Consider the following 12,892-nt stretch of genomic DNA (forward strand, 5'->3'; position numbering starts at 1 on the left):
TTGTAGGTACCTTGTTGTCTTTTGCTTAGGCTAGTGTTTTGTCAGTCGAGGCAATAGGCAAACCTGACCTGAGGTTCTCTGGGTGAGAGACATTATGGGTAAAGGAGGCAGAGATAGGCCAGCTCAATTCTTGGAGATTTGACCCGTCTCTGATCTGAGTTGTATCCAATGACTCACAGGTTGAACCAGACCGAGAATGATTACACAGATCTAGCATTATGGTAAGTTCATAACTTTTTTGTTTTAAGGTACTAATTAAAAGCTGGTCCTCCGCTTCAAAGTGCTACAGTTTCCCCAAATGTCTGACTGCTGCAAGAACATATCTGCTGTCCAGCTTACTGTCAGCCCTGTTATGTCTTCAACGGGCCTCTCTGTCAGACAGTTTAAGTAGAACAAGTATACAACAGATTCTCTGTTTGCCTCCAAATATGCAACCAGGATGCACCAATTTATCTCCTGGAAAAAATTGCTAGCTGAAATTTGCTTACTTCATTCTGTACTGCCTGGAAAAATGTTCTGCTTTTTCATTCAGGAGTAAAGTGGTGGCATACCACAGCATGGTATTGGTGTTTTTTCTGTTGCATTACATTTGTATTTTAATTTTGTTTGCTTTGGTCTTCAAGTGCAGCAAGAATGTTTCTAGAATTTGAACAGCTGCAAAACAAGTATCCTAGTGCAAATGTGAACAAATCTCCCTGTATAACTATATTTGCCTGTTTTGGCAAAACACTACAGTTTCCTTTTTAGTCCCTTTTTTTTTTTTTTTTTTTTTTTTTTTTTTTTTTGCAAGAAGGCAAGCTCCACTGTTGCTTGGGTTCTGAGAAGAGTTCAGTTTTGCACTTGGCTGCAAGGTCATGCAATTTCTCTGAGTGAGAATAAGTAAGGGGTGGTGGAAGAGGAAAGGTTTACACCCTGCAGAAGTCTGTTTTTTATTTGCAGTGTAGTCTTGACTTTCCTGAGATTTTTGCTCTGCTTGGATATTGCACTGTGGCATCCTGCCTTCATTAAGCTGGTTTTTACTTGTGAAGGGCAGGCAACTGTAGCAGGCCTTGTATAACCGTGTCTGGCTACTTTTGGGAATGGGGCTTAAAGGCCTGTTTTTTAGTCACATAACCAGTTGAGTACTAAGATACTTGCTTAAGGGTTTTTTTTTTTATTTGTGTGCTTTCCATTATAGGTCCGCAAAGGAGGTATAGGTGCTAAATGTGGCCTTGTATTTGCATACAATCATGACTCTAAGGGATTTCAGGCAGAAGAGCACTTTAAAAGATTTGAAAAATATGACACTTGGAAACTGCCAGAACTGAAGGAATTTATGAAGGACAGGTAAGTTGACAGCTGAAAGCTGCAGGTATTTTGTGGATCTTCTTTTTGCTTGGTATTGGTAATTTATTGTAGAAGAGCCAGTGTTCATTTCTGTTTGCTTTTTTGTTTGTATATTTATGCATTTGTATATATATTTGTTGATTTTTATTGCCTTCAGCAACCTTCTGTTTTTCCACAGTGGTCGTGTCCTTTTGTCCCACTGTGGGTTGCAAGATTAGCATGTTGATGTCCTATAGGTAGTCATCAGGGGATTTTTTTTCCATTAAGGGATACGTTTCACCCTCTGGCAGCTGATATGGATGCTGCTGTGCCTTTCAAAGGGTATGTATATGTTCTCACCATGCATGATGAAAACTGCTGTGAAACACAACTTCGTAGAGTCAGGTAGGAGTCCTTGGTTATTTCCAGTAGGTATCAATATTGCAGGGTCTAGAGCATCTCCCCCCATCAGTTTGGGCAGGTAGTCATTGATGACTCACTTCACTCTTCCTTGCTAGGCTTCTTCAGCACTTTGCTTACTGTAGAACCCTGGTTACCAGTGTTGCAGTCAGAACTTCATCTGTTTGTACCACAGAAATGGAGTCTTGATTTCTGACTCTGTATTAGTGGTTTATGTCTAGAAATAATAAATTATTGTTCTTAACCAGTTTCTTCTAAAGTCGTGCTTGACACAAGTCCAAAAAAGAAAAAAGTGAAGTAGGGATTATGCCGATTGGAAATGCCAAGTTCTTCCTGCTGTGGTGGTGCACTTGCATTCCTGCAAGTGTTGCCAATGCAGTGTGCCTAGCTGCCTCCTTCAGGCATAATCTGTGTGCTAACTGCCAGCTACTTTGAGTGCAGTTTCTTGGTGGAAGTTTCCTTGAGTGCACTTCTGTCAGTTATTGCCACTGTACAAAGATAGTTTGCTGAACCTTGGATAGAAGTATGTATTCTCTTATCCTCAAAGTTGAAAGACATGAATTGATACATTTAAAGCTGCATAGGGAATAATGGTACAGCACTGCTTACCCCCCATATAAATATTTGAAGTCACAGGTGACATTTATGTACTACTGATATTACTTTTGCATTATCTTAGTTCATACTGTTCGTAACCTATTTATTTAACGAGTAACCTTTTTAAATCATTCATTGAATTATCACGTAAGACATAGTCAAGCATAGTGTGGCCCAGTGGTGCAGCAGATAGTGTTGTCAACTCACAGCAACAGGCTCATTGGTTCGATTTTCGGCTGGGGTGCCTTCTGTGTGGATTCTGCATGTCCTCCCTTTGTTCACGTGAGTTTTCTACCACATTCCAAAGACATGCAGTGGGTGGATTGGGCACTCTAAATTGGCCATAGGTGTGAGTGTGCTTGCGAATGAGCGGTATCGAAAAACTGTCGTGGCAGGGCTAGCCACCCGGCGGTGTAAACCTTGCTTCTAGATTGTCACTGTTGAAGTGACACCCCAACCCCATGGGCAAAAATGGGGATAAAAGGGTTGTAGATGGATGGATGGACATAGGCAAACATATATTTACATAAAAGAAGACTAACCATATTAACATTTTCGCAGTTGCAAACATTATACATCTTCTGTACTATTTTGTCTAGTTGTCATCGATTCAACATTATATAAATTGATCAATTCCTGCAAAACATTAATCTTGGTACAAAACTTTATATTGCATGTGTTCTTCCCACGAGATCATTTTTTTCTACATAATTTGCTCCTATTCTTTTATAAAGATTCCAGTTCTTTTATCTCCGTTAGAGTACTCAGTACTTCAGATACACTTTGTTTAGATTTTTGATTTCCATTTACTAGTAAATGTATTTTTGGCTGCCACCAAAATTAAATTTAACAAAGCCTTACTATGTCTAGGCAGTTCAGATACTGTATACCAGCTCAAAAATGTATTTCCGTAGTTACACCGATTTACTCATTCAATATTTCTGACAGAGTACTGTATGGGGAATTTTTACAGTCTGCCAACTCCTTACACTCCCAAAAGATATGTTTCTAGTTACTGCTTTCTCCCCTATCACACCTCTAACCTTTGCCATCTACCTAAGGAATAATTCTTTGGAGTCTCCTTGGGGTGTAAAAATGCCTATGCAACACTTCCAAGCACAAATCCTAAGTCTTCTAGCCTTTCTGCTGTGCTGGTCACCAAGCCATGTTTTCGATAAATGCCCTGTTGCGGTTCTCCTTATCTTTATTTTTACTTTAGTGCTGTTGGTTTCATGTCATCCAGGAAGGGAGAATGTCAGTGTTGGAGGCAAATTCCTCATAAAGTCCATTATGACCAGTGTGTTTCCTGTTTGGGTGCTTCCCACGACCATACCCAGTGTTCCATCTGTCAGATCATTGTCAGTAACACCCTACATAATCATCTGTACTGTTTTGGAAAGCCAGTGTCTTAAGCTGTTGACTCAAGGTGCTATGGCAGAGCCGTCCTGTCCCGAGGGTCAGCCGTCGGTCAAGAAAAAGGCCAACAAACTTAAGTCTGATACATCTGTTGTCCAGCCTATCCCGGATGTCTCTCTTGAGGCTAGTGAAAGCTCAGAGGATTGTCTGGTGGTTGCCTTGGATTCCTCTGCCATGATATAGTTAGAAGCTAGCACAGACCTGGCTTTTTGCATGTCCTGTGAGGCTTTACAAACATCTGCTCCAGACGTTGAAGGGAAAACTTGGCTGATTGTATCCGAGGCAAAGAGGAGGATTCCGCAGATCTTAGGGAGGAGATTTCTGCTATGTTTATTTAATGTCACTGAGGGTCTGACCCTGCAGGGGTTTTTCGTGCAGACATTCCACAGCAAAAGAAACAGAAAATCAAGCATATTTCCCCTGCAGTTAAAGATCACCAACATGAATGGTAGTTTTTCCTCAGGGGATTGTTTATAATAGCTTTAAAGCCTCCTCAAGGATTGTCTGGGCTTGCCTCTCTTTGATCTTCCTCTTCTCTTAAAAGACCCAGTGAACTAGACTCCTCAGATGAGGATCTGGATTCTGGGGAAGGTCCATAGCTTACTCTTCTCAAATCCCTTCCCATTGGACTGTGGTTCAGAGGAAGAGGACTCTATTAATCCAAATTCCCCTTTGGAGGGACTCTACTTAGTGGATGCTGTTGCCCACATGGTGGACTTTTTAAGTGGGATTGCTGTCAAGTCTCTGATATTCAGAAAAGGTATTATGAGCTCCTCCAGATGGAGTCCAAGCATTCTGCTGTTCCCTTAGTTATGGCTGCTCTCATGGGTACCTTTTCATCCACTTCTGTTTCCCCTGATATTCGGCCCCATGCTCCCAAGAAACTCCCAAGAAATTAGTATTAGTATATTCATAGAGTATAGGATGGCTTTTATAAGGTGCTTGAAGAAAGTAAGGTTATTTATAAATGCTCTTCTACTGATCCTTCTGTTCTGTCTGTCTCTTCTGACAAGCCATCTAAGTTGTTGCCCTCTACCAAGTTGCTTCCTTTAGATAAAAAAAAAATAGAGCCATGGAGAGGTTGGGCAAAAAGGTTTATAATGCTGCCACTTTATCCTTTCAGGGCCTCAACAATCAGCTTCATATGACCAGGTATGTTTTGGCCATCCTTTCTCAGGTTTCTAAAGTGGTTTCTGAACTTCTGGGCTTTGATAGGAAGGCTTCTGTCCTCTCCTTGCTTGGGAGTTGCTTGCCACTCTATCAAATGCATGTGATGCCTCCTCCAAGGTGCTTCCTTTGGTTTTATGAGGCTTTACTCTTGGCTTCATCTTCTGTCTTTTTTTTCCTGATGACATTAAAGTCAAACTATTGGATGCTTCTTTGAATAATAAAAATCATTTTAGTGGTGCTGTTGTTGCCGAACTTTCCATGTCTCTCCAGGATAAGGGTAAAGCCTTGCAGGAGTGTAAACATTTCTTTTCTCCTATTCCTGAGTTTTAGAGGAATTATCCCCCTCAAAATCATCTTTTGTTCGCAAGCAGTCTCGCTGTCCACTAAAGGGAAAAAAAAGGGTTCTAGATGTGTACCTCCTGCTAAGTCTACTCAAACCCCTACTTCCCTGAAACCTGCTTTTCCAGATAAGCCAGGTTCCACTTGATAATTTGCTTCCCCTTTCCCTTGCCCAGGTTCCCTTATTCTCCAGTCTTTCCCCTGTCTCTTCCAAATTGGCTAAAGATCACAACAGACTCTCAGGTTGTGTCCATTATCCATCAGGTGATATTTTGTGGTGTGGAAATCCCTTCTTCCCTTTTTGGGCATCCATAAACTTCTTCTTTTCCCAGAGGTGCTCTATTCCTTTTGGTCCAGGGCACTATTCAGGCTGTGCCTCCTGCCCATGTAGGGAGGGATTTTTTCTTCAGACTATTTTCTCCTTCTACCTCAGAACTTTTTGGTCTCTCTGGATTTTAAGGATGCCTACACTCATATTGCCATCCATCCCCTTTTCAGGAAAGTTACATTTTTCTGTTTTTTCCTTGCATTTTCAGTTCTCTGCTTTGCCCTTTGGCCTCTCTACTGTACCAAGGATATCCACCAAATGCCTTACTTCTGTCATTGCCTTTTGCAGGATGAGAGGAGTTGAAATATTTCCGTACCTGGGGAATCTGCTCATTCATACTTTAACTGATGCTTTGCTTCTGGATCTTCAGTTTACTTTTTCCCTGTTGCAGAGCCTGGGGTTCACCTTAAACTTCCAGCAGTCAGGTCTGACCCCTTCTCAAGATCATATTTTCTTTGGTTGCAGACTTCAGACCATTCCCATACTGGCATCTCTGCGTGCCCTTTTAAGGTTGTGTGTCTTAGTGCTCTTTTTCCAGTCTCTTCTTTCATTGGCTTCACTCATGGCCATGGACTTTCTTGTGGTCGTCTGGTTCATGGCTTCTACCACCCCCATGATTATTCTGGCCAGGCTCCACATGAGAAAGCTACAGTGGTATTGCAAGTCAGTATGGCTCCAATACTGCCTCCCCCTGGACTACATAGTCCCCCTCTTTCATTGTCTCAAGCTTGAGCTTCAGTGGTGGATTGATCAACTTTCTCTGGGTCTTCCTTTCTAGGCTGCAGCCCTGACTCAAGAGCTCTTTACAGATGATTCGGACAGGGGATAAGAGGCCTTCTTTGGTTTCCTCAAGATTCAGGGTCTCATTATAAAGGAGATGAGGCCTCTGTTCATAGCTCTTCGGGCTTTTTATTCCTTCTTTCTTCCCAGGCCCTTGAAAATTTTCACTGACAATACCACAGTGATGCGGTATGTCAACAAGCAAGGGGAGGTACAAGGTCCTATCTCCTTTGCAGACTAGCTCATCGGGTTTGGGATCTAGCTGTTCAGTATCAAGTAACTCTTCAGGCAGTTTACATTCCTCTCAGAGCACAGTCTAGTGCTAGACTCTGAGCAGGTCTAGCTCACAAGCTCCTGAATGGATGCTTCACAGAGATGGGTTCCTAGACATTGTGCATTGGTGAGTTATTACTCAGGTGGATATTTTTGCCACCCCATCTGAACAGATAGCTTCCTCTGTTCTGTTCCGGAATGCCACATCCTCTGGCTTAGAAAGTGGATGTCCTGTCTTTTCCTTGGAAGGGGATGTTTTTGTATGCCTTCCCTCCTTTTTCTCTGCTGCCACAAGTCTTGCACAAGATCACGCAGGTTTCTCTCAAAATCTTGCTGATGACTCCCTTTTGGCCCAGACTGTATTGCTTCCTTCTTCTTTCTCATTTAGCCAATGTCAGTCACCACAAGTTACCTCACTGGGTGGATCTTCTCAAACAAGACAAGCTGTCTCTTCATCAATCCTTACTTGTCCACTCTTCAAATGACACCGTGAGTGATGGGGTTTTGATCCCTTTTATGTACCTCTTTTCTGAGGATGTGCTTCGGATCCTGCAAGAGACCAGGAAATCATACATGTCCAAATGGAAGCGATTTTGTGTCTGGTGCCTCTCTCACCATCAGGGCCACTTTCTGTGGAGGTTTCTGTAGTTATGTCATTTATGTGATCTGCTCCATGCTTGGTTAACATATTCTTCAGTAAAAGCTCAATTGTCAGTAGTTTCTGCTTGTCTACCCTTGACTCTTCCTCTGGCCTCTAGATTTAAGATCAAGCAATTTCTTCAAGACATCCTTCATATCAGGCCTCGTAGGAAGCCAATTCTGCCTTCCTGGCATCTCAGATTTTTTACTTGAAAATTTGACTCTGGCTCAATTTGAGCCTGCTTATTCAGCTTCCTTGCAAAATTGTACTTGGAAGACTGTAATTCTTTTGGCCCCCACTTCAGCTAAGAGGGTTTCTGAACTTCAAGTTGTCATGGCTGTTCTTCCTGTCTTAGTTTTTCACAGAGACAAGGTGTTTCTTAGTACTAATCCTTTTTTTATGCCCAAAGTGGTCAACGAGTTGTCCCTTAATCAGTCTATTCAGCCTCCTGCCTTTTTTTCTTGTCCACAGTCTGCCAGTGAGAAACTTCTTAACACATTGAGTTTGCTTAGACAGCTCAGATACTGTTTAGATAAAACTGAAGTTATTCGTAAATCTGAAAAGGTTTTTGTTTCCTTTCCTTCCAGGTCTTTGGGTCTGGCTGTTCCTAAACAAACCATCTCTTCTGGATTTCGAAGTCCATGTCATTATTATTTTTATGGTAAATCTGTTTCCTGTTCAGTAAAGGCTCATTTTGTGAGGGCTGTTGCCTCCTCTTGTGCTTATTTTAAGGGGCTGGATACCAATTCCGTGCTTGATGCTGCCACTTGGTCCTCTGTTCATGCTTACAGGTTGGATGTTATTTCCAGGGGAAGAGCTGGATTTGTTAGGGCTATCCTGTGTGGGTTTCTGGAGAGCTCTTCTGTGCCTTCCTCCTTCCCAGCTTACTCTTCGGCTATTATACTCTCACTTAGGTTATGAATACTGCAACAGTGATATGGAAGGACATAGTATAGTTGTGTAAAATCTTAACATACCAGTAGATGTCCTTCTCTTCAGTGTTGCAGTATTCCCTCCCTCCCTCCCTTCTATCCCCTCTGCTCTACTTATTCTTTATTGCTCTCCTCATTGAAGAGCTGTTATTCTTTTTCTCCTCCTGGATGCACATTTTTCCTTGTCCATGAAGAAATTCGGTTCCTTCTGGGGCTTTTCTAGTTCTGTGTGTGCGCACCTGTACATCATCTTTATGTTCTGCCTTGTGTGGGGAACGTATGTGTGACGTATGATGTCTACAAGTACTAAAGGTTTTGGTATACTGACTTTTATACTTGGGATTCCCCTATCCCTTTCTTTTTACCTATACTTTTATCAATCCCTGGTAGGGAAGGCAGTCTTTAGACTGCAGTCCAAATATCTTCTTGGCCTCTTCCCATTCTGTTACCTTTCCCTCTCTAGTTATTTGCTGCCAGTACCGTGGTTCCTTTTCCAGTTTTCTTCAGTAAATTCCAGCCCCCTCTTTCCTGTTCTTTGTACCCCTAATTGCAGTCATCCTTATTAGCAAAATCTTCTTTCTCCATTCTGTTGTTGGCTTTGTGCTTAGAATACTTTCTGCTGCTTTATGAATATAATATTCCGTATAGCTGCTGTTCTCAAAAATCTGCATTCATAGTCTCACTTTGTTCTTTATTTCTTGAATTAATTGGTAGTATTGGTAATAATTTGTAGTATGATTTTTTTTGTTTTTGCAGCCTGTTAGTTTTTGCTTAGCACTCCCATGTACTATCTCGTGGTGCAGCCCTAAGCAATCTGTCTGTGCTGTACAATGTCTCTATTGCTTTAACATATACATTTGTAGCTGTTTCTGTAACATAAATGTGACTTCAGTTGAGTCTTGCGGGAAACTATCTGTATTTTACTTATGTTATTGCTGCAACCTTATGAAAAGCCACTTTAAATCTGTTTCATTGCAGAGAGTTTGCTATTTATGATGCAAGCAATGCATTTTAAGCCTATGTTTAGAGGGCTAAGATTCCTAGGCTCGCAAGGCATTTAAAACTTTATTAACACACACACACTGTCTAGTGAACTATTCAGGAGGGTTTCCCTTCTCCTCCTGTTTAGCTAATATGTGGCTGGTGACTCCTGTACTGTTTTCTTAGACCTGCATGCTGTATTCTATATACCATGTGTACATACTAATGTTAGTATAGTGTATGTGGGCGGTTTATCACATATTAGCATTGCTCTGGTCTTTTTGTGCTGCATTTATTCATTGGTATGCTTTAAACTTCTACTAAATGTTAGAATTGCAGTCTACCTTGATAGATGTTCTTCATTCCACATTGCTGCAGTCCTAACCATTGGGTAGTCCGCTGTCCAGTCGGCCCGAATACCAAAGTATATGGCTGACGTCGGTCAAGGCGCATTAGACTGATGTCAGGACGTCAGGGTACTAATACAAATGCCCGACGACATATCCTCAGTCTATTTTGCCGCATGGTCCGATGCAGAAGCAGTTTTGCGAGTGCAGGTTGGCGTTCTGAAATTTTCTGAAGTCGGAGTTTCAGACCGAATCAAAGTTGGCTAAGTACCCGTTGAACATTTTGGTTTTTCTTGCCTCAGTATTTAACCGGATGTCAGAAAAAGTGAATAACTGTATTTCTTGTGGGAAACAGATACCTCATAGGGATTACCATACTTTGTGTATACCTTGCTTAGGGCCTGAGCACGGCGTTGTTGGATGCCGCTCTTGTGCTAGATTTAACAAACGCACTATTAAGAGAAGGTTAGACTGTGCCAGGTTAGTGTTTGGGAAGCGTTGTAATTATAAAATGCCGTCGGATGCTCCGGCGCCCGTCATTCAAAAGCGCAAGGACAAAGCAGCAAAGCCTAGAGTTGAAGAACCGCAGTCCCGGACGCCGGTTCTTTAGAAAACTCAGTGGAGCCGGAGGTTTTGCCAGGCGTTTCTTTGGAGTCTCAGGCAGAGACTTTACTGTTACAGGATGGGCCCTCTCAGGAGGTAGGCCAGGCTGAGGGGCTTCTCAGGTAGCTGTACTTCCCTCTCTTCCTAAGGTGGTTAGAGCCTCTCCTTCTGTTTCCAAGACTTCTTTGAGAGGTAGGCCAGGTTTTGCTTCAGTGGGGGCTTCTCCTAGCACTTCAGGTTCTGTGCCTAAGAAACATATGCTTAAAATGGCAGAGGATTTGATTACTATGATTAGGGGTTCTATGCCCCCTCCTGATAAGAGGCCTAGGGTGGAGCCTGAGTTTGAGAGTTTTGAGCAGTGTTCAGAGGCTTCTGAGTCTTCGACGGAAGACTTGCAGGAGTATCCTCCTTATTCTGATTCTGATGTGGATGATTCCACTCCTTCAGCTTCTCCTCCTGAGGATTTCTCTTTTTCAGAGACTCTGCATTCCATAAGGGAGCATTTTAAATGGGAAGGCCAAGATTTCTCTGATTCCAGGAAGAGACTTAGGGAATTCTTGTTTTTACCCCAGCATAGGCCCTTAGCTATACCTCCTGTTTTGAATGTGGTGGAAGATGTTTTTGCAGAGGCTTCTCTGAATCCTGATTCTTTGCCTCCTGCCCCTGTTAAACCTGATAGGTACTATAGGGTGCCTGAAGCTCATAAGTATCTTTTTAAGAGTCCTAGGGCAGACCCGGAAACTGTTTCTCAGGGGCCTAAAGGTGTTAAGGCCTCTGTTGTTAAAAATCCTGTTCCTCCTGATAAAGAGGCAAGGGCTTTGGATAGATGGGGAAAGAAAGTGTATACTTCTTCCACTTTAGCCATGAGGGCGTTGAATTGTCAGTTTCACATGCTAAAATATCAAAATTATCTCCTTTCCCAATTGAAATCTAAGGTGGATGCTCTGGCGGAAGGTATTGAGTGTAAAGAGTTGCAGGATTTAGTTCATGTGTCTGAACAAGTGGGTAAGCATTCATTGCAATGTGGTTTTGATGCTGTGCAGGCCTCCTCGAGGGTGGCTGCCACTGGTTCTGTTCTTCGCAGGCACGCCTGGTTGAGGGATCAGAATTTAGCTGAGCATGTTAAGACAAGGATTTTGGATGCTCCTTTACAGTCTGATGTGTTGTTTGGTTAAGCCTGTGGAAGCAGTTTTAAAGAAAATGGAGGACAAGGCTAAGTCTATGCAGACTGTTAAAGATTTTTGCAGGTGCAACCTCCGAGTTTAGCAGAAATTGGCCTACTAAGGGATGGACATATCCTGCTTATGATTCCCAGTCTAGGGGTAGGTCTAGACGTGGTAGGGGCAGAGCTCAAGGTTCTTTTAGGCCTAGAACGGGGAGTTCTCCTGCTCAGACTTCTGGTGAGGGCAGGGGTCAGTCCTTTCGTAAACAGACCCAATGACCTGCCTTTTCAGCTGCCAGTACATTCTCGTCTGGCAGCTCCTTTGGGAGGAAGACTGTCTCTTTTCAAAGAAAATTGGGATTTAATTACTCAAGACAGATGGGTTTTGGATATCATTCACCACGGTTACAGGTTTTATTTCCATACCTTGCCCCTTTTCAAAGGCATGCCAGACGTTCCTCCTCCACAAAGGAAAGAGGCTCTCAAGCAAATTTCTCTGTTACTCCAAATAGGGGCCATTCAGCCAGTCCCTGTACCAGAAAGGGGCCTAGGATTTTATTCTCGCCTGTTCCTAGTACCAAAGAAAGGGAACACGTGGAGACCAATTTTGGATTTATCTATCCTCAACACTTACCTGGACATTCCCAAGTTCAAAATGTTGACGTTACAACAGCTTTTACCTCTGCTGGGCAAAGATCACTGGATGGTAACTTTAGATCTCAAGGAAGCTTACCTTCATGTGCCTATAAGACTAAGTTGCAGAAAGTATCTGCGTTTTCGAGCTGGAAATTCTCATTATCAGTTCTCTGCATTGCCCTTTGGCTTATCTACTGCGCCCAGAGTATTCACAAAGGTTCTGGCTCCAGTGATAGCTTACTTCAGGCTAAAAGGAATTCAAATCTATCCTTACTTGGACGACTGCCTGATTCTGGCTCAAGAAAAGGAAGACCTTCTACAGCATTTGGAATATGTCATAGCAGTGCTAAGATGCCTAGGGTATTCTGTGAACGAAATAAAGTCCAGTCTAGTACCCTCTCAAGACATGTGCTTTCTGGGTGTGAGACTGAATACAGCAGCCCAGATGGCCTTTTAACCCCGGACAAACAAAAGAATGTGTCGAGTTACTTCCATCATCTATCTCTTCAGTCCGGCTGACTGCAAGGACAGTCCTTCAAGCCTTAGGGTTCATGGCATCTTGTATTCTGGTGATTCCCAATGCCAAACTGCATATGAGGAAGCTGCAATGGTATCTCAAAATGTATGGACACAGCACTGCCAGGATTTGGACACTGTCATTCATATTTTACCTTGCATTCAAAAGAATTTTTGTGGTGGGCTCAGGAATGTCACCTAAACATGGGACTCTCTGTGACCCGGCCAGAGGCAGTCAGATTTTAACGACAGATGCCTCGGACATTGCTTGGGGAGCTCATCTAAATGGAAAGTGGATACAAGACAAGTGGCCTGCCAGACTACAGCATCTACATATCAACATGAAGGAGATGTTAGCAGTCCAGTTTGCATTAATGGCTTTCAAGGAGTTACTTCTTCCAGGGCAGGTGTTGATTCTAACAGACAACACAACTGTCATGTGGTACA

General features: G+C 42.7%; 1 protein-coding gene across 1 annotated transcript in view; it reads left to right on the forward strand.

The window, feature by feature from the left end:
* Positions 1–12,892, forward strand: part of ZZEF1 (zinc finger ZZ-type and EF-hand domain containing 1) — a gene marked incomplete in the record, with an annotated part of 3,903,331 nt that overhangs the window by 493,444 nt on the left and 3,396,995 nt on the right. The window contains 1 exon segment of the mRNA XM_044082903.1: positions 1,178–1,326. Coding sequence (XP_043938838.1) covers positions 1,178–1,326 — 149 coding nt within the window.

Source organism: Protopterus annectens, chromosome 9.part0, assembly GCF_019279795.1.
Source record: "Protopterus annectens isolate FY-2018-M chromosome 9.part0, PAN1.0, whole genome shotgun sequence".
NCBI lineage: Eukaryota > Metazoa > Chordata > Ceratodontiformes > Protopteridae > Protopterus > Protopterus annectens.